The sequence below is a fragment of the Benincasa hispida genome, unplaced genomic scaffold, assembly GCF_027475165.1.
Source record: "Benincasa hispida cultivar pf3 unplaced genomic scaffold, pf3_genome.v1.1 HicScf1226, whole genome shotgun sequence".
In the NCBI taxonomy this organism is placed as follows: domain Eukaryota; kingdom Viridiplantae; phylum Streptophyta; class Magnoliopsida; order Cucurbitales; family Cucurbitaceae; genus Benincasa; species Benincasa hispida.
The window spans coordinates 1-22,294 of NW_028325550.1; the positions used below are offsets into that span (position 1 = coordinate 1).

General features: G+C 35.4%; 1 protein-coding gene across 15 annotated transcripts in view; it reads left to right on the forward strand.

The window, feature by feature from the left end:
* The first annotated feature begins 4,890 nt into the window (after positions 1-4,890).
* Positions 4,891-22,294, forward strand: part of LOC150031420 (cysteine and histidine-rich domain-containing protein RAR1-like) — a 33,363-nt gene continuing 15,959 nt past the window's right edge. For 4 of the 15 annotated variants that reach the window (XR_016525842.1, XR_016525841.1, XM_090308955.1 and 1 more), the window contains exons 1-5: positions 4,891-5,317; positions 7,093-7,201; positions 14,278-14,435; positions 14,573-14,805; positions 14,918-15,032. Coding sequence is in view for 10 of the 15 variants with exons in the window: in XM_090308955.1 (XP_090165081.1) it covers positions 7,146-7,201; positions 14,278-14,435; positions 14,573-14,805; positions 14,918-15,010 (540 nt within the window). In the remaining 5 variants the exon portion in view is untranslated. Of the gene's footprint in view, positions 5,318-7,092; positions 7,202-10,078; positions 11,632-11,747; positions 13,370-14,277; positions 14,436-14,572; positions 14,806-14,917; positions 15,033-22,294 lie in introns of those variants that run through there. The other 11 variants (XR_016525839.1, XM_090308951.1, XM_090308950.1 and 8 more) reach the window with 5 other exon arrangements.

Sequence of the window (22,294 nt, forward strand, 5' to 3'; positions counted from 1 at the left end):
AAATCATAAAGGTTAATAAATAAATATGAAAAACAATTCTTAATAATAAGTTTCAAACATTAAAACTAAACATTAAGAGAAACATGAAAATAACTCTAAATCTCATGATGCGGAAGCGTAAAAACTAGTCCCAGTGGCTCGATCACGAATTTCGCTTGTCCATCACCAGTGCATCTATATCCTTACCTGAAACAACAACATGAGAAATAATGAGTATAAAAAAACTCAGTAAGTAAACCCACTACTGGGGTCAAGCTGGGCATCTATGTTCTTTAGATACACACTTCTGGTGAAACATATAAACTGCTCTAGTCCTCATGGGACACATATGCACATGAAACAAGAAATAGACTGAGTCCTATCCTACTATAGTTAAGTATGCCCACTACCTCTGGTGAATCCCGAAGGAGACACAAACTAGTGAATCCCGAAGGAAACACAAAATCTAATGGGCATCTAACTAATCAGTAAGGACATTTGCACAGTCTCAACATCATAATCATCACTGTAAGAATTTATGACATACATATAAACCTCAACATCATGGCTCTATAACATACACATATACCTCAACATCATGGTTCTACAACATACATGTATACCTCAACATCATCAGATCAAATACAACCATGGAAGCACATACCATCTCATACTAGCATTCAAGTGTCTATGTGCATAAATAAATAATTTGGATCTCGTAACAGAACATACTTTAATCATGTTATACTATTAATCTTTCATGTTGTCATTCTGCCATAACCTTTATTTAACATGCTAGCATACATCTAATGTCTGGCCCGTGGGCAGTTCCAATAGTAAGATTACTTACCTTGATATTAGGTCGAACCAAAAAGCAATTGAATCTTTGTGAAATTCTTGAATCCCTTAATCAAGCCTAAACATAAACCAAGCTTTAAAATTAATAGTTAAGGCCAAATTCCAAACACCCAAATATTACAAAATATTTCCAGATAATCTTCCCTAAGGTGTGGTCCAATTCGAATTCACCTTCCAAACCTCCAATTTTAAGTCCAAATAATTAGCAACCTAAACTCTTCTTCATCTTGAATGAAATTCTTGAATCAACCCCTTAATCATAATTTGAAATTAGGCTTACATGATTAAAGCTTGGATCAAATACATACTTCACTACCAATGTCTCAAATAAATTACCCATATGTAGCTTCGTCAAAAAATTACTTCCAAACGACTTTACCAAAATTTTTCAACAACCAAAATTAATCCACAAGAGGGTAATCAAAGCATAAAACTTACCAAAACTCACTAAAACAAACTCCAACTTCATTGAACAACACCTCAATACCTTCATAAACTTGAATCCAAAGTTGAAACACAATAGATATCAACCAATTGATGCCAAAAGTAAATGAGTATTCAAGAATCAACCAAAAACAAATCCAAACGGCAGAAATCTTACCCAAATCGATAGATCCAGTGACGGCAAAAGTGAACGACGCTTGCGCGGTGGTGGACGGAAGTCATGAAGAAGAAACTGACGTGCCGGTTTTGGGCGGCGTCGGACGGGCTCACAAACGTGAGGAAGAAAAGGGGGTGGGGTTGGACTTTTTATAAAAAAAAAACAATAATAATAATAATAAAACAAAAAAGGAAGTAAATATAATTACATTTAATTCGTTTCCGTTTTATACTATTAAATTCCTTTCCGTTTCGAAAGAAAATTAATTCATGCCATTAATTTTCAATTTGAATTTCAAATTGAATAATTTCACGCCAACAATTAAAATTCTACACTTATACTTGAAATCCAAAATTTCAAAAATGCCCTCCAACTAATAACAATTACTGAAATTCCAAATAATAAAGTTACTGAAATTACATGATTACTAAAAAATGTGCAGAGTGTTACATTTCATTTATTTTATAGATGGACAACAGTAGTGGTAATACAAGTGGAACCGGTAATAATGAAATGCCTCCTCCTCCCCCTCCCCCTCCTAATGTTAGCCAAACTCCTAAAAATATACCACCTTTACCTCCCAACTCCAATTGAAAGAGACCTAATAAACCAACTTCATCTACATGGGATCATTTCACAAAAATGGAAGCAAATGCTAATGATGAAGCTAGGTGCAAGCGTAACTATTGTGGTAAATATTACACATGTGATAGTAATACTTGTGGAACTAGTACTTTATGGAGCTACTAATACATTTTTTCCCAAAGCAAGTTCGCCACCAACTGTAGCAGCACCGTCCGCTAAAATTTGCCCTTTTGAGAGACTGCAGGCTTAATCGAGACTGCTAAAAACTAACTTGACTTGCCCGACGCCGCCCTTTTTGCACTTAAAAAATCGATGTAAAAAGTACCCATATAAAGAAGAAGAAAAAGGACAAACCACCCTAACTCTCGTACCTTCAAATGATGGAAAATGAGTCAATGCTAGTAATTTTGTAATGACATTGTTTAGCGTAGACTAGCATGCGCTAAGATGATAATTATGAATGAGTTGTCGTTCAAATTTGTTGAGACATAGGGTTTTAGACACTTTTGTAGTGTTTCGTGTCCTAAGTTTGATATTCCATCGAGAGTCACAATCGCTAGAGATGTATATCAATTTTATCTTGAGGAGAAAAAAAAAGTTGAAATCATTTCTAGTTAAAAGATGTGAACTACATGGACACTGCACAATTTATTGATTCTGAAATGGGTTTTGCATAAGAAGATTTTGAGTTTTCGTCAAGTTGTTAATCATAAGGGAGAGACTATTGGGAAGATGATTGAGAGTTGTTTGTTAGAATGAGATTGAGATTTTTTTTCTATCACCATTGATAATGCAAGTTCTAATGATGTGACTATTTTTTATGTGAAGAGAAGACTTTGGATATCAGTTGTTTTAGAGGGAGAACTATTACACATGAGGTGTTGTGCCCACATTATTAATCTTATTGTGAATGATGTACTAAAAGATATGCCTGATTTTATTGCTTCTGTTTGTAATGTTGTGAGATATATTCGATCATCACCTGGGAGAAGGGGAAAATTAAAAGCTTGTGTGAAACAAGAAAAAATTCAGTGTAAGGCTCTTGTTTGTTTAGATGTGGCAACTAGGTGAAATTCTACTTATTTAATGCTTGAACATGCAATTAAATTTGAGAAAGCTTTTAGAATTTTAGAAGAGGAGAGGAAAAGGACTCAAATTTTGTTGATTACTTGAAATAAAAGATTGGGCCCCCTAGCACATCTGATTGGTTGACTGTAGGTGTGTTTATTAAGTTTTTAAAAATGTTTTAGGAAACGACCACAACGATAAGTGAATCTTCCTATGTGACTTCTAATATTGGTTATAAGAAAATTAATAAAATTCAGTTTGCTTTAAACAAATGGAGCAAAAATACCAACTCTGTTCTAAGTATGATGGCTATGAATATGAACAAAGTTTGATAAGTATTGGGGTTCACTTGAGAAAATGAATAAATTGATGTTTGTGGCTATGGTAATTGATCCTCGGTACAAGTTAAAGTACTTGAATTATTGTCTTTCCAATGTTTATGATAGTGATGTTATGGATATGGTTGAGTGTGTGAAATTATATTTGTATCGTCTATATGACTTTTACAAATCACATAATACTTCGCCTCGAGGTAGTCATAGTACCAATGATTCTCAACAATCAAAGACGGTCACTATAAATGAAGATGATCATGGGGTGGACGAAGAAATAAATGATCCATGGATAGCTTTTAAGAGATTGAGAGAAGAAGAAAGTTCCTTGGAAGTGGAGAATGATTTGACTTCTTATTTGTCTAAGGTTATAGAAGATAGAGATGATTTTGAGATATTGTATGGGTGGAAAATGAATGGTTATAAATATTCCATTTTATCAACAATTGTTCGAGATGTTTTGTTAGTTCCGATATCTACAGTCGCTTCTGAATCTGCGTTTAGTACAAGAGGGAGGATTCTTGATTTCTTTCGAAGTTCTTTGACTCCAAAAACAGCCGAGGCCTTGATAGGTACACAAAATTGGATTTGTGGTGGTTCAGTGTTACTAGATCTCCATTCACAACTTGAAGAGTTAGAAACTTGTGAAAATATTGAGTCAAGTAATTAAATGAATTTTTTATTGTACATATCTAACTTGTTTATTGTACATATCTAACTTGTTTATTGTACATATCTAACATGTATTATGCTTAAATAATTAATCTATTTAATTTTGCATGATTTGTTTTGTAGAGAGCCCATCATCTTGTTTTGAAATAAGGAATTGGATTTGGAGCATACTGATGATTTTAATAGTAAGTTTTATTACTATAAGATCAAATATTATGATTACTTATAAATGATCCTCTTAGTTTAATGTATTGTAACTTTTACCGCCAAGACCAAAAATGAAAATAAAACTCAATCTAAGTCCTTTGTCATGCCTCATGGTGCTTTTGAATGATTATTATTGAACTTGAAATTTTATGTAATAAGCCAATAGTTATTATTAAACTTGAACTTTTTCTATTTTGAATGATTTTGAATATTTTGAGTAGAGATTTTGAACTTCATTTGAATTATTTGAGTAAGTTTTTTTTGAAGTTTATATTAAATTTATGATAGTTGTATTTTAATGTAAATGCTAAAATTCCGCATAGATTACATGTTTTTTATTATTAAATTTTTATTAATTGATATAATATATTTAAAATTAGTTTACTTTTGTAAATATGAAAATTTATTAACCTGTAAAAATCAAATTATTCCATAGAAAAGAAAGTAACGAAAAAATGTCAAAATTCAAAATAATTAAAAAAAAACCAAAACGGGTGACCTGATCTGAAAATTTTGGATTGAGTTGGTTGACCCTCAGAAAATGAACGGTACACCCCTATTAATTTTGTAAGAATATACGAACACTTTAACTAGTTTATTTTTAACTTAAAATAAAAATTGCCCAATCGCTTTAAAAAAAAAAAAACCCAAAGAAATAGAGAATTTAGGGGAAAAAAAAATTAGAAAAAGAGCTAGGGACAGGCCTCGCTGCCATCTCCTTCTTGTCTCTGCAGCAACCCCAATCGTGAAACCACTCTCTCTCCGGCAATCCACACACTCTCTCTCTCTCTGCGTTTTGCTTAAGCCGAACAGCAGCCAACCGCCGCACAACCTTCTCATTCAGCCACCTGTTCACCTTCTTCTCCGGCGGAATCAAGCAAATCCGACGAATCACTGCGGCGCAGTGACATCCAAAATCGCGAGCAGTGTCCTTCCCGACCGGTGACGTGTTTCTAACGGGCGACGCTCAGTTCTCGGTGTTCCAGCAGCTTCTTTTAGCGTTTTCATCATTTCGGTGAGTTTCGGCGCTTACCCACTCTAATGTAGCGTCAGATTCGAGTTACCCACTTCTTAACGGCTGATGTTTATTCAGTGGGTACACTCTAAACATCTTTCAAACTAGTTTAAGGTCCTTTAGATTTGTCTCTAACACCCGAAGCTCTTATCTGTAAATACGGAGTAGTTTTGGAACTATTCGAATACATTTTAGCAAAGTGACAAGTCCGTGTTGGTGTGTTTTAGGTAGTAAAGTTCTGACACTTTTGGACTCTTCATTGGTGATGTAAATTAGTTGATAATTCTTAGAAACTCTTTGGTTGAAGTTTGGACTTGGTTTAAAGTGTTCATATTGAGGTTTAAGGCTTCTTTGGTTAAGATTACTCATTTCGCACACTTTTTGAGACTCTGGATGAGGTTTCTAACCTTGGAACCATGTTTTTTTTTTTTTTGGTTTCTATAATTATAGGAGCCGTTTGATAATTTAGAAGCACTTCAAAATGCTTAGGCGAGTAGAATTCTACCTGAAGGGTCCAATGTCTTAAATAATAAAGCCTTTCTACTAGGGTGCAGGTTTGGTGCCTGTTCTCGCAGAGTAAGATGTGCATTAGGCACACGCTCTTGTGAAGCCTCAAGCCCTGGGGATTTTTCATTATTTTTAAAAATAGTAATAATTAGGCCTTTTTCTTTATTAACTGAAAAAATAAAATTTACTAAACCTAAATGCAAAATTCCTTGTGTTTAGGGCTTTCCCCCGTCATATTCCCACTTCAACTTGCTTTCTCTTCTTTATGTAGTATTCTTATATAGTGTGCCTCATAAAAAAGACCCATTCTTTTTTTTGCGTCTTGTGTTTAAGTCCTAGATGACTATTACATAGTATTTCTCGAGCTTTAGAAAACATTGGTTGAGTTATGATGTGTGATTTATTACTATTATTCCTATTATGACTTATGTTATCTTGAAATTGTGATGTGCTATGATATGGCTGAGCACGCTTGGATGCTTGTTGTGTTGATTTTATAATGTTTTACATGCTGATATGCTATTATGAGGTTTTGTGAACATAAGCGTGTTTGTTTATTGAGATGTTTGAAGAGATATATGTTTAATGTTGAGAGCACAAACATTTTTGTTAGTTGGACCAACTTTTGAGGAAATTACCTTCATTAGTTGGTCCATTCTGTTGCATTCTTTGTCGGAAGACAGAGGAAGAGGTGGATCATTTGCGTTGGAGTTGTGAGTTTGTGAGGTTGATCTGGAACTACTTTTTCTAGGAGTTCGGTTTCATGTTGGCTTCTCAGATGAGTGTTAGTAGTTTGATCGAGGAGTTCCTCCTCCATCCACGATCCGTCTTTTAGGGAGAATGGTTGCTTTCTTTGGGAAGCCATGGGTGTGTTCCATTTTATGGGTGTTATGGGAGAGAGAAATAATGGAATATTTAGAGAGTTGGAGAGGAGGGACCCTAGTAATGTTTGGTCCTTGTTTAAGTTTTATGACTCCCGACTTTGATTTTGAAGACCTTTTTTAACTACTCTTTAGGCTGTTTTTAGTTAGTTGGAATCCATTTCTTTGAGCAGTTTTTTTTGTGGGCTTGGTCTTTCTGTATGCCTTTGTATTCTTTCATTTTTTCTCAATGAAAGTTGTGCTTTCTATAAAAGAAAAATGTTGAGAGCATAATATTGTTTTATGTGGTTTTGGCATAAAACATGTTTTGAGTAGCATCAAAGCTCTGTAGATTCAATTTCAGTTATCTAATTCTCTCGACTTCACATCATTTTTGAAATTTAATAGAGAAACTATGGAGCATCAGATTGCTGGGATTCGCTGCCAGAGAATTGGCTGTAATGCCTCCTTCACTGAGGATGACAATCCTGAAGGTTCTTGTCAATACCATGATTCGGTACGTTCATACACTTGCGCCCTTATTCTCCTATCAACTTCACTAAACTTAGAATTACAGATCATTGTTCAGTTTGAAAAGTTTATTAAACCATCCCTACTTGGGAATATGTTCATAATGGAAACCAATGAAGATGAATTAGTTTAGTCTCTCTTCAAAAGAAAAAGAAAAAAAAGTTTAGTCTGACAAGTGTTCAGAAGTTCTTGTGTAGTTTTTGGGAATTTAGTGCTCATGACTGGTTTAGCATACTTTATTGAACGATGCTTAGTCTCATTAACATTGTTTCATTTCATTTGATATTAAGAAAATGTTGTAGACTAGAAAATTTCCAAATGGTATAGTTAGACTTTGATGAAACTTCAACGGCTGGTGGGGGGCATTGAAGTTCCTCAGTGTTTGTATTTCATGGCCATTGTTTCAAGAGTCAAATGAAAATGTTCTCAAGTGTTTACAGTTTATTCCAGTATAACACATTGGGATGTAACATTATATTTTTATGCTCTTAACAAGTATATTTTTTTATTTTTTATTTTTGTTTTGAAATAGAAACAGGCCTTTTCATTGAAATAATGAAATGAGGTTATTGCTCAAAGTACACGAGAGAGAAACAAAGAGCAAAAATAGCCTAGGGATCAGAAGATGCACCCAGGAATCTCAACTAGGTTTGCACCCTCTTAGCATCCTCATCATATCCATAAATAATCAAAACAAAAGTAGTCCAAATAGCATAAAGGACAAAAAGCACAAACAGGCAAACTGGACCAAAACATCACAATTACAAACTTAAGCTGGAAAAATAAAAGCATGCTAATTTAAATATAAGTCTTGAATGGAGAAGTCATCAAAAAGCTTGGATAAGGTGTGCCAAGATGAAGCATTCAAGCGAGCCACTTCACAACGATTCATCCACCCAAGTCTTTTGTCATGGTACCCTTTGATTTCTTTCAAACCAAATTTCAGCAAGAATTGCCTTAATCACATTAGTCCAAATCAATCAAGGGCCCACTTTCAAAGTTGGACCTATTAGAAGTTGCTGAATATTGTCACGAAAAACATCACCAAACATCCAAGCGACTTTAAAGAAGGAAAGTAACCTCCACCACCACTGGGCAGCATAAGAGCAATCAAAGAAAAGGTACTGAAGATCTTCATCTTTTGCTTCACAAAGTGGGCAAATGGATGGAGCCAAGTGGTGAGCGGGGAGCTTCCTTTGCATGATTGAGGAGCAGTTTAGCTGACCAAAAACCATAATCTACACGAGGATATTAACTCGTCGTGGGCTTTTTGTCTTCTATAAGGCCTTAAAATACAGCTTATCTAATAGGGATGAAGGGGACAAGTGTTTTATTTTATTTTTTATTATTATTTGTTTTTAAATGAGAAACAGTCTAATAATTTCATTGGGATGAAGTTACAAAAGGGCAAGATACCATGAGAGTTTACATGATACGATTCCACTGTGAAATAAGAGATGTAAGACTGTAATCATATAAAGATGGGGTGAGTTTATATCAAGTAGGGAACAAGTGTGTTGAAAAGGATTTAACTGAGAAAGTCCAAAAGCTTATAATGACCACAATCTCCGATCAAAGTTCTTAGACACCCTCATTTTTAAAATTTGGTCGAGCAAATTTTGAAATTCAATGATCTCATCATCCTTTAGCAACCGATGGAATACAATTGACCATGAGGATAAAGTCTCATCCTAATGATCGGCCACTGACCTCTTTAGGAAGAGAGCAATCCTATAAAGTCTTGAGTAACACATATTCAAAGGAATGAAACCAACCCAAGGATCCAACCAGAAAGCAATTCTGGTACCATTTCCAAGCTTGAATGAAGCTAAAGCATCCACCTTCAACCAGATTATAGAGATACTGATCCACGGGCTTCGCAAGCTATTACAATTCTTCCCAGCCGTGTGTCAATTATAGGTGTTTTTGCCATGTATGTTTTTGAGGAGGCCTATGACCATGTCGACTGAGATTTCTTGTATAGGGTGATGGAAAAGAAAGGCTTCGAGTATAAATGGAGAATGTGGATGTGGGGTTGTGTTATGAATGTGAATTACCCGATCATCATCAATGACTCGTCAAAGGATATCTTAAACCATTTGTCTCATTTACAAGGGGTTGGTGGTGGTGGATATCTTAAACCATTTGTCTCATTTACAAGGGGTTGGAAGGAGGAATTCTTGAGCCCTTTTAAGGTTGGCTCTAAGGAGGTGGCCCTTTTTCACCTTTAGTTTTCTGACAACACGGTGATCTTTTTCTCTGGCAAAGAGGATTCTTAATCCTTAATCACATTATGGGGTTCTTTGAGGGGATGCAGGCTAAAAATCAATAGAAGCAAGTGTCAGATTTTGGGTATTAATTATGAGCAAGATAACCTTTCTGGATGGGCTAGTTTGGTGGGGTGCAATGTTGGGTCCTTTCCGTCGTCTTACCTCGGCCTCCCCCTTGGAGGTAATCCAAGAGCTATCTTGTTTTGGGACTCCCTTTGGAGAAGTTTAGAAAGAGTCTTCGTGGAAGAAAAAGTTTTTCCTCTAGAGCTGAGAGAGTAATGCCAATCAGATCGGTCTGAGGGGAATTCCTATTTATTACTTTCCCCTTTTCAGAGTGCTTGTTTTGGCTTGCAAGAGCATTGAGAAGCTTATGAGAGACTTTCTCTAGAAAGAGGTGGAGGAAGGGAAAGGATTGCATTTGGTTACCTGGGATGTTGTGGGGAAACCAGTGAATCAAGGGGGGTTAGAGAATGGAAATTTAATGTTGTGCAACAAAGCTCTGTTGGCTAAATGGCTTTAGCGGTTTGCTTTTGATCTTGAATTCTTTTGGTGGAAGATCATTGAGAGCAAGTACGACCCCCATTCCTATGAGTGGGTGTCGAAAGGGGATAAAGGCACACACCGAAGTTGACAGATATTTATTCTGATCTCCCTTCCTTTTCCCATCTTGTTTTTAGTTTTGTGTGAGACAGTAAGGAAATGTATTTTTGAAAAGATCTTTGTGTGGGGGATAGACCTCTCTCTTATGCGATTCCTCCGTTGTATTATTTGTCCTAAAAAAATTGTTAGGTGTTAGACTTTTTGGTCTGATAAGGGGATTTGGTATCTTTCTCTTTTGGATTCCATTGGTCTTTGTCCAATAGGGAAACAGCAGAGGTGACTTCTCTTCTTTCCTTGATTGAGGGCTTCGATTGTAGGCTTGTGAGGAAGGATTGTTGTGGAGCCCTTCCCCTTCGGAGGGTTTCCCTTGTAAGTTCTTCTTTAGTTTGTTACTGGATCCATTTCCCGTTAATGAGTCACTCTTTGATGCCTTATGAAGGATTAGGATTCCAAAGAAATCCAAGTTCCTTTCTTGGCAAGTTTTGCTCGAGCGTGTGAATACGACGAGTAGGCTTTTGAGAAAGATGCCTTCGTTAATGGGCCCCTGGTGTTGCATTCATTGTCGGAAGATAGAGGAAAACCTTCATCTCCTCTGGGAGTGTCCATTTGCAAGATCCATGTGGAATGATTTCTTCTAGGAGTTTGATTTTGTGCTTACTTGTCAAAGAGATATTTGTTTAATGATTGGGGAGTTCCTCCTCCATCTGCCTTTCAAAGAGAGGTAGTTTTCTTTAGCTTGCAGGGGTGCGTGCGATTTTGTGGGATCTTTGATGGGAGAGAAACAACAGAGCATTCCGTGGTGTTGAGATAGACCATAGTGAGGTTTGGTAATTGGTACGGTTTCATGTTTCTCATTGGCTTTTGGTTTCGAAAACTTTTTGTAGTTATAACCTAGGCAATATTTCTCTTAGATGGAAACCTTTTACCCAACCCCTGGGCTTGGTTTTATTTTTTTTGTATGCCCTTGTAGTGTTTCATTTTTTCTCAATGAAAACACTTGTTTCTATATAAAGAAAATAAGATGTATTATGTAGTTTGAAAGTAAAAATAACTTAATCATTAATTTATATAATCTTATAATTTTTCTTTTAATTTTTGAAATATCTGTTGATAACGATAGTTCTTGACGATGACTGCACATTCAGAAAGGATGGTTGGTTTCCTTATTACTCAAGTCTGTGACTTAATTTCAGCTACAACCTCCATCGCTGACATTTTCCCCTGAGGTTATTGCTGAAATTGAGCAGTTGTAGGCTTTGGGGTGGGCAATTAACTCTCTTGCTCTCCTGTTGCAATTTGCAGCTTGAAAGGCCCGTTTCTTCCTACTAAGCTCATGTTGGTGGTACTTGAAATAGTTTATATGATTATACTCTTAGCTTAATTAGAAACAATTATTTAGTAATAACATGTACCATACTATCGTCCACAAATTATGTTGAGTTCCTTTGCTGCGTAATGTGTATTTTACTAATTTTGTCTTTTGCCCTTTACATGCTATCCGGCCATGGGCTTGGTTCAAATTCATGGTCTCCATTGTTCCCAGGGAGTAAGTTCACATCCACTTATTGGCTCTCGAGAATATCAGTTTCTTTTCATTTAAAGATTATGTTTTCCTCTAAATATATATTTGATAGAAGGTTGAAGTTGAAATATCTTTTGCAGCCTATATTTCATGATGGGATGAAAGAATGGAGCTGTTGCAAGAAAAGAAGCCACGACTTCAGCTTATTTTTAGAGATTCCAGGGCTAGACCTCTTTTCGTGATTTTATTTTTAGTTGGAATGCAGTACTGTTTCCATGCATAATTGATATGAACCGATGTTTGTTGATTCCATTCCCACGTTTTGCTAGAATAAAAATATTTCTTTGATACAAATATTTATTTTAGGCTAAATTATACAAAATGCCCAAAATTTTTTTACTTTGTGTCAAAAAGATCTCTGAACTTTCAGAAGATCCAAAAATACACTTAAACTTTAAAAAAAAGTTAGAAAATACCCTTACCATTAGTTTTGGATAGAAACCGCTGGTGTTTTATTTAAAAAATACCCCTAAACTTTCAAAAGTTTAAAAAGTACCCTTAAATAAAACTTCAAATAACCCTTACTGTTTGTATATCAACACTAACTGTTAGCATTCGTTTCAAAAATATCCTTCAACTTTCAATAGTTGCATTAATACTCTTAGGCTTGTCAAAAAAAAAAAAGTTTTTAAAATGCTCCTACCATTAGTATAATGATCAATTTGTTAGAAGTTTTATTGAGTTCGAAAAGAATCAGTTTTAAAACAAATTATTTCGATATCCTTAATATAGATATTCTCTTTTTTCTCATTTGTCCAATTCTTACATCAATTTTCTCACATCAAAATATAAACTAAAACTTCAAATTAATGCATAAAATCTTACAAAATCTAACAAAATTTCAAAATCAAAATCCCCCTTAGAAGTTACCAAAACAATAAATAGCCGGATACAAAAAGGATGTATATATTTGGCTATTAATACACACTCAATTACTAATGTACAATCTTGTTAACCCATATAAATCACAAGATCCTCTTGGTGCTTTCATTATTCTCTTTCTTTGTCTTACAATCTACATACGTTAACTAAATGAGACATTTTTTATGAGATAAACCAATATTAAACAGTTAACAAGAAGAGATTAAGAGGAGAAAATATAAAGAAAACATAGAAGTGTTAGATCATAGATTGAAGTAGGAAAGAGGGAGGAAATAGAATAGAGAGACGATGGATGGGGGTTCAAACATACATTAAGAACGTTTTTAGCTTTTTTTTTTTCCCCTTCTTCTTCTTTACATAAGGGTACTAGTGCAACTTTTGAAGTTTAGAGGTACTTTTGCAAAGAAGTATTAACGGTTTATATTCATATATTAATAATAAGGGTATTTTTGAACTTTTCCATAAGTGTAAGGGTATTTTGAAAATTTTCAAAGTTTAAATGTGTTTTTGAAATAAAACTACAACGATATTCATCCCAACTAATGGTAAGAGTATTTTTGAACTAGTTTTGAAAGTGTAAGGATATTTTTGAAACTTTTGAAAGTTCAAGGGTATTTTTGATACAAAGTGCAATTGTGAATATGAGCCAAGTCTCGGTACCCTCAAGACCAATATATTTACTCTTGTTTTTTAGATGCATCAATTTTGCTATAGATCGTATAACCATTTTTATACTCAATTTCCAGCCTTGGGTCTTGATACACCGATGTGCAACATATTCGTGTGCTTGCTTCAATACCCCTCACATTCTGAAAAATGGGTCTGTGTGACCTTTTTTTTTTTTTTTTTTTTTTTGTGTCTATGTCAATTTGTGGATTGATAATATTTTTGCCTGACAATTGTCTGATCCTACTAAATTTGGCTTCTAAGAAAACTTGTAGGATATTAAATTCTTAGTAGACTTCAACTCGTTTCGTCAAAGACCTTTACTATTTACATTGGCCCTCTTGACCGCTAGCCGCTAGGCCACACACAATGGTTGAATGATGTGAATTATTGTCTCAACTCCCTGTTTGTATGGTTTTTCATTTAGGCTTAGGAAGATTTGTGGTGGTTTCATACTGCTTTTTGCTTGTGTGAGTGTGACAAATATGACGTGTTCTTCTGCATAGAATTCATTTTTGTTTCGCTAATCCTTCATTTCTGTAAGTCTATCTACAATTTATATCAGTGAGCATTTCTTTTACGTTTAAGACTAAGATGGATGGTATGAAAAGCTAATGTTGGTCTTCAAAAGCCTTTTAAGTAGAAGTTCATCTTTCACTGTTTTGGCTTCTAGTAAGGCTGTTTGAGATACAGGACAGTTGATCATGTTTTGATTTCACTTTCAAGACTCTTTTGCTCTCAAAGTTCCATTTCTTGTGAGGTTCGAGTTTTGCACTCTGATGGATGTCTCTTCAGTTGGATAGCCTTTTGTTAATTGGGCTTTTGTTGTTTAGCTAAGCCTATTTTATTTTAGAAGGGTTGGTCTTTCAGTTCTATCATAGTATTAGTAGTATTGTTCTTGTATTTTCAAGTGTTATCAAGTTTCCTTTTGTTTTGGTTTGTTCTTGTACTTTGAGCATATTAAACTCATTTCACTATTTCAATGAAAAAGTCTTGTTTCCATTTTTTTTAAAAAAAAGTTGAATTAAACTTGTAGTTTTTGTTGACTTTTTTGATATGAAGATGCAAGATCGGAAAACATACAACAGAAAAGCCAGTTTTGACCAAGTCAACCACTGCTGTTAAGAAGCCAAGTCCGACTCCTGTGGCTTCCATGACAAATACATTAGGGAAAGAATCATGTGCTAGGTGCCAGCAAGGTTTCTTTTGTTCAGACCATGGTAAGCGCATCTTTTTACTTTTTTTCAGTTTTGTGGGAATACCTTGATTTTATGTTATGTGCTGATGAGTATTTGGTATCCTCATTTGGCAATTCTCCCTAATGTTAATTGTAATTTAATACAAGTTTGAATCTTAGGTACACAAGTCAAAGGCAATAACAAATCTATTAATGAAACCTCAAGTATACCTGCTGCAAGCAGTATTGAATCTCAAGCCCCTCCTGCTCCTGCAAAAAAAATAGTCGGTATAAATGAACCTCAGATCTGCAAGAATAAGGGGTGCGGTAAAACTTTCACAGAGATGGAGAATCATGACACCGCCTGCAGTTACCATCCCGGACCTGCTATTTTTCATGATCGGCTGAGAGGGGTAAGATACATACATGTGCTAAACTTGAAATAACACCATTTTTGTTGTCATGGTGTTCAATTATAGATTATCAACTGCCGATATTGATATATTTTCTGTGTTTGATTTTAAGTGGAAATGCTGCAACATTCACGTTAAGGAATTTGACGAGTTCATGGAAATTCCCCCCTGCACTCGCGGTTGGCACAATGCCGATCCAGCATAAACAAACAATGTAGCCAGATAAGGTATTTAGGTTCTTGCATTCTAGAAGGATGTTTGTTATTGTTTATTCATTTATTTATTTATTTTTGAATGAAACTGTATGGTGAATCCTTACGATTATTGATACTCAAGATAGGAAAAAGGCCCTACAGCAATACAGACTCTCCTTAGCAATTCGAGAAGGCTCAAGTATCTTTCTCTTCTCTCTGGCCTCCAATACTCAAAACATGGAAGATTAACCCAGCATATTAGTACTCTCTCCCATTGATGAACTGTAGATACAAACAACCAGCTACGGCATTTCCTCAATCCCTTGTCCCCACAAGTAAATCCCATACACTCTCATTACTAACTTGCCTCTCTGACATTACCATTTTGTCCCTCTTGATTCAATATTGGTGGCCTAGCATTACCCTCTGAGTTCAAATCAAACTTGTCCTCAAGTTTAAAAGAAGGAAATTGCTTCTTAAAGTTTGGCAATGTGATTACTCCCAAACTAGTCACTGAGGGTCTGTCTATCATAAGAGGTCTCTTAAAGTTTGGCAATGTGAGTATGGGTAATGTCTCCATGGCATTCTTCTATTTTTCAAAAGCTTCAGTTGCTTGATCATTCCATTGGTCGTTCCATTAACTACCTAAACCTTGGGTAGACTAAGAGATGTGATAATACTACCATGACCTGAAAATCCCCTTAGCAGGTTGTATATTCAGAGGAATCAACCATTCAATCATTGCTCATAATTTCTCCAAATCATCCTTGATGCCATCCTTTGAAATCGAGTGCCCAGATACACCCAATTTTCTCTTTTACACATTGCACTTATTTCGATTAGCGTATAGTTTGTTTTCCCCCAAAAATTTCGATTAGCGTATAGTTTGTTTTCCCCCAAGTGCTTCCAATACTCATCAAGATTCTAACGGTAGACTAATATATCATAAAACAACACTAAGTGGAACTTATACAAAAACGGTCGGAAAACTCGATTTATCAAAGATTGAAAGGTGGATGGAGCATTGAATAACCAAAAAGGCATCACCATGAACTAGTAGTGACCCTCATGAGTTTTGGTTGTCGTTTTCTCTACATCTACAAGGTGTACCCTGATTAAATGGTAACTGGACTTCAAGTCAATCTTGGAGAATGCCTTGCTTTGTATTTTTCAGACGATTCCTCTACAATTGAAATATGAAATTTATCAGGAACCGTCACATTATTTGATGACCTATAATCCACGCAGATCCTCCATCCACCATCCTTTTTCTTACTAATAAGACTAGGCTCGAATATGAGTTGACACTTGGCCATATAATCCCTGCTCTCAACATTCGATCAACTAGTCTTTCAATCTCCATCTTCTAAGCATAAATGTTCGGAGCTATGTAGGTGTCGTTAGTTCTACCTAACTCGAAACAAACAATATTTGTAAAGCTCGAACAACAACCTAAACTAACTCATAATTAAAGTGGAAGTAAGAGGTCGATCCACAGGGAAAGGTTATTTAATCTTTTCCTTAACCAAAGTTAACTGTGAAAGCTATAAAATGGGGGTTTTTTATTAAGACAAGAAACTTGCTATAGATCAAAAGATAAAGGATAATTGTAAATGTATTTAGAACAATCTTGCTTCTAATCCAAGTTAGACGTTCAATAAAATTTTTATCATTGAATTCTACAAATTTAATTCACAATTGGATTAAGCTCGCAACTACTTACTTACCTAGATTAAACTAGTCTCTACAAAGGCGGACAACTAGCATTAACCTAGTCAAGAGAGCATCCTAATCATTAACTAAGGTTGGATAGCCTTAACCCTAATCAATCTACATACTTCTACCTCTATTGGGTTCAATAGCAGCCATATAGAAGAGAAAACACGCGCATTAAGTTTTAGGGTTCAATTGCGTCGATTAATTGTCAAGCTAGCTTACTCAATTAACCGAATTTTCTTCAAATTTAGTAATTAGTGCATCCTAGGATAGCCATTAAACACATAATTACTATTGCCTCTTGTAGATCTTGGCCAGACATTCTATCGAACATATTAAAAGCAACGCATTCAATCATGAGTGTGACAAAACCAAACATCTAGACTAAACATGTTCAAGATATAGATCATTCAACATGCTTCAAGAATTAAAAACAGATTCAAAAATCTCAAATCAGATTGCAAATGATAAAGACAAGTAGAAAACTCAAAAGAATTGCAACTCTTGAAATATAAACAAGATTGATTACTTCACAAATCCATAGACAAATTCATGAAGAATTACAAACTGTTGATTACAATCCAAAAAGAAATCAAAATTGTGTGTTGCGCGCGGACAATCGCGTCAAAATCCGGAGCGTTGCAATGCTGCCCTATTTTGCAGCAAAAGTAAGCTTTCTCTCTTCAAGCATTGCTTGACGCTTCTAGGGTTGTGACGCTAGAGCTTGATGGCATTTTGGTAACTTATCTGATTTTCTTCAACTTTGTTGACTTTCTTGGTCATTTTTTATCCTCTTTGGCCCAATTTCTTGGAATGACTCCTAATTGCCTCCAGTACCGTTTTACCTACAAAATGAGTGTTAAAAGCAAATAATCAACACGATTTTGGAGGAATTAACATAGAAAATATGTCTTTTAAAGACCTAACAAAACACCCCTAACTTAACTCTTGATTGTCCCGAGCAAGTCTAAACTAGAAATATGCATACAGTCAATAAAAACATGAATATTAATCGTGCATTCATTCGGAGAAGTCATTCAAAAATGTTAATATTTTCATGTTGTTTACACAAAAATTTGATTCGTAGCTCTCTTTTCAACAATCAAGCAAGCGAATGATACAAATGGGCAATTAAACTTTTAAAATTTTTCTAACAAAGAATTGAAACCTATTTTTGAAAAGAAAATGTCTTTTTCTTGTAAAACCATAAAAGAAGAGACTACTCAGTTTTAGTTTATTTAAAGGCTAAAGCTAGTAGAAAGGCTATATCCAACTCTCAATTCCTCTTTACCCTACACTGACTTGGTTATTGGTCTAAAGTATACCCATCTTGCAAAAAAGAGACAATTCTAGGACAAGGGCACCTTAAACTCACGCACCCAAAATGTAATTGACATTTCTTTTACCTAGAGGGCTAGCTTTCACACTCACACTGTAGGGAACCTATTGCTCTTTTTTCGCGGGTCCTAACTAACACGATGGAGGTAGCTCTTTTCACCTCTATCCATGCACACACACATTAGTGAAGATTAAGATAAATAAGCAAGTTTGCTCCTTTTTTTTTGTGCTAGCAATTTCTAAAACACTAGGCCCTTTTTTTGTCCTCTTTGTCTAGACTTATCTCTAAAACAAGATAGTTTATCTTAGACCAAAATTTGTCCTATCGGGGTAACAAAGAAAATTAAGTGGGTATGACGTTTCTAAGAGTTTTGAGATTCTAAAAAAATCTAAATACTAAGTATTTGATTTTTTTATGAAGTTAAAAGGAAAAGAAAGTTTCTTATGAAAAATGAGTTAAAAAAATTTTGTTAGAAAAGATTTTAAAAAGCCTAGAATTTGATTTGTATCATTGCTTGAGAGAATGTGTCATCAAAGTTCATTGATAAGAATCAAAAGATTGAGACAAACAAATGATCCATGACAAATAAAATGAATGTAATTCTTGAATGAATGAACATACTTAGGAATGAATCATGTGTTAAAGCAAAAATGAGTCATTTAAGAGGAAAAATGGCAAGATCATAATATCGTGTTTCTTTAGAGAATAAAAAAAATATTCCATAGAAATGTGTAAGAGCCTAATCAAGATATATTTAATCAAGATCATAAAATCCACATAACCCGAGCTCAGGTGCTCAAGGGTTCCAGACATGCAAATATCATAAAGCAAAAATTTTGTAAGGTTCATTTTTACAACCTTGATAAAAGGTGTTAACATGCAATGTACCCCACTCCCAACTTAAAAATTAAACATTGTCCTCAATGTTTATAAAAATATGATAAAAGCGAGAAGATAAAAAAAAGGGAACAGAAAACTCCCCTGATTTTGCGCAATGGGTGGTGGTAGGAATTTTTCTTTGTTTTGTTCTTTTGTTGTTCTTTTCCTGTATCAAATTTTTGCTTTTTCTTTAATTTTGTTGTTCCTACAAAAAAGAGAAGAAAAGCAAAAGAAAGGAAAAGAAAAGCTACAAGAAAAGAAGAAAGTTAGTCTAAAATTTTCTAATCATAGAAAGCTAATAAAAGAAAGCAAGAAAATGAAAATGAAAAATGAAAAATAGGGCAAAAATGAAGAAGATATCGGGAAACATATATGACCAATGTCAGTTCGAGTTAGTTGAGTCAGGCTCTCGCTGGAGGTCGTACTGAAAACCTATGCTGGCGTAGTAGAGACGGTCTCTTTCGCTCATGAAATCGACAGTACTTTGCATACGCCTAACACGGCGAGCGGTTTCGCGGTTCACCCTTAAGGCTTCAGTGGCGGTTCTAAAGGCTTGCTCTCCTAATGTGTCACCACTATCGGGTTGCTCATAGGGATGACTGGAAAGTTCTACCCTAAGTGGTTCCTCTCTAAAATGTTCATCTTCCCCACCTAGCTCTTCTTCTTCTTGTTCGTGGAGTTCCTCAACTCCACGGCCTCGGAAGGCTGAGATGAACGTTTTAGAAATTGGAGCTTTACGCCCCATACATTCCTTATTTCTGGTATTTCTACCCCGGACCTCTGACACAACAAAGTTATTAAGCAAGGGTGTCTAAGGCTACCCGTTGTAGAACATTGTCCACATCGTCGGATGGAAGCGTGAATAACTCTCCCTACGTTAATGGACATACCCTGAATGAGATAATAGAGAAGTTTAGCTCTATCTCGGGTCACATCGGTCAGTCTAAGTACATGCATCAATCTGGAACATACAAAAGCATGCTAGATTTGACCTACAACAGACATATCTGTAGATCTAAACCTAACTGCAACCCCACTAGAATGTGCCCACTGAGCTCCTTGCCCACAGAGGGCTTCTATAATCTCTTGTTCGTCTAGTGGTTGAGATAGAAATTGTCCATACTCGTCATCAAATTGAGCTAGACCGAAGGTTTCGTTAATTCTAGAGGAAGAGAAAGAGACTCTAACACCTCTCACTAATGAGACATCTCTGTCGAGGTTAATGTTGGCGTAAAATTCTCTTACTAAAGGAACGACAACCTCACCAGGATTAGCTACTAGAGTTTCCCATCCTCTCTCCGTATTTTGGAAGTGATTTGAGGATAGAAGTTTGGCTCTAAGGTTAAAGCTCTTTTTGATACTAGGTTCCTAAGAACTACCACTTGATGGTATCTACTCTCAGCTCCTTCAGAAACAAACCTAGGGTTATTAGACTCGGGTTGTGGAGGAGAATCCATACCACTGAAATTGACAATACTCTTTCCCTTCTTAGGCTTAAGACCCATGAAGAATATTCTAAGGAAAGTTCACAAAATAGGGGTTAAAACCTAAAAGAATCCTAATTCACTATTCTAATAGATTTTTCAATCAAAATAATCACACACTACTATTCGATTTAGAAACCTGCAAACAGAAACAATCCCAAGCATTTTATTTCTAATAATCCAAGATTCAACAAAAAAAAAAAAAAAAAAAACACAATCATTTCTTCCAAGCAAGTCATGCATCCATTAAGCAAATCTCAAATTCTCATCAAGCAAAACTCATATACTCGTCAAGTAGAACTCAAATACAAATCAAGATAATCATCAAAGAGTTTAAACAAAAAGGAATTCATTACCTTGGTTTGGTTGAAGCCTTTGCTTGAGAGGAAGAGAAAAAGCCCTAAGAATGGGTATTTTGGTGAAAAACCCAAAAATTTGGAGGAAATCCTTGAAAAGTGATCGGATTTGAACGAAAAGTTGCTTGGATTTGGAGTTGGGAATGAAAATCGATGAGGGGTAGGAAGAAATTTGCGAGAAATTAAGTTTGAGAAGAGGGATTCGAATTTGGGCATTCCTTCGAATGACAAAAACTGCTTTAAATCGAGTTTCTGTCTCGCAGCATCGCGACGCTACTTACAGAGTGTTGCGACGTTGTGCCCTAATTTTTTTTTTTTTTAATAGAAACTAAGACTATCCTAGCTTTATTAAGAACAAAGAAGTAAAAATCAAATCAACAACTAAAACTAATTCTAAAAAGAAAGAAAATGAAAATTAAAAATCTAAAAGAAAACATGTTTTATTTTTGACACGGCTACCTCCAGGAGGAGCAAAATTTTAACTTTGATTGTTCAATGCGACCCATCTTTTACACTTATCAAGGTACATAAAAATTTTCATACTTCTCCGGTCCTTTCTTAGATGAATCTATATAGCCTGGAAGATGAGAGAACTCACCCTTTTACGAGAACCAAACAGGTCGAATTTGGGTTTTCTAGTATTTGGTCAAAAAAAAAAAGCAAAAGAAAGAATCAAAATACTCAATTGACCCAAAAGAGTCGAAAGAAAGAAAAGACTGACAACAAACTCTGATTCATAAGGAAAATATGAGCAATAATCAAAGATATAAGAAATACTAGGACAAAGTACGGTTTTAGGCTTTGAAGCCTCTAACTGTTTTACCTGAGATTCCTTATGGTGTGGTGCGGGCTCATTATCCCTACTTACTTGCTTTGAACATGGCGTGGGATAAACATCATCTTCATTGTCGATCCAGGAAAACTCTTCAATTAGATTGACTTTAGTGCCACAGACGACGGGTGGCTCTAAATGGTTCTCCAATGTCAGCATGGAGTGTGCAAGCTCAGGAGTTTGATAGACCTCAACTGGCACGGGGGCTTGAGTCTTCAGGTGAAACTTAATTGAATCCTACTCACAATCAGAAAAACCATTAGCAAGTTCACACATTTCTAAATCCAACGTCTTACCTTGATAGGAATTTCAAAGAACCGGCGACTCTATTGGATTATCGTCCTTCACCACTTAACTTGGTATTCTTAGAAAATGTATCTTCCCAAGACTCTTCGACTCTCCTAAACGAATCGGTATTCTAGGCAACGAGGTCACACAGATTCTGAATGTCGGCTCTGACTTCATGTCTGAAATAAAACCTATTATGCTGGAAACTCGATGGTTCTTTAGAAAGATAAGATTCTTCTTGCACAAACTCACAAGAGCAGTAAGAAAGTTCATCAACTAAATTTTCTGAGGAATTACCTATACTGGTAGAAGGAGAAGACATCAATGATGGAGTTCGGTCGGGCTTATCCCAAATTGGTTAGTATTCGCGTTCAGGACCACGTGGAACTTGTATCTATTCA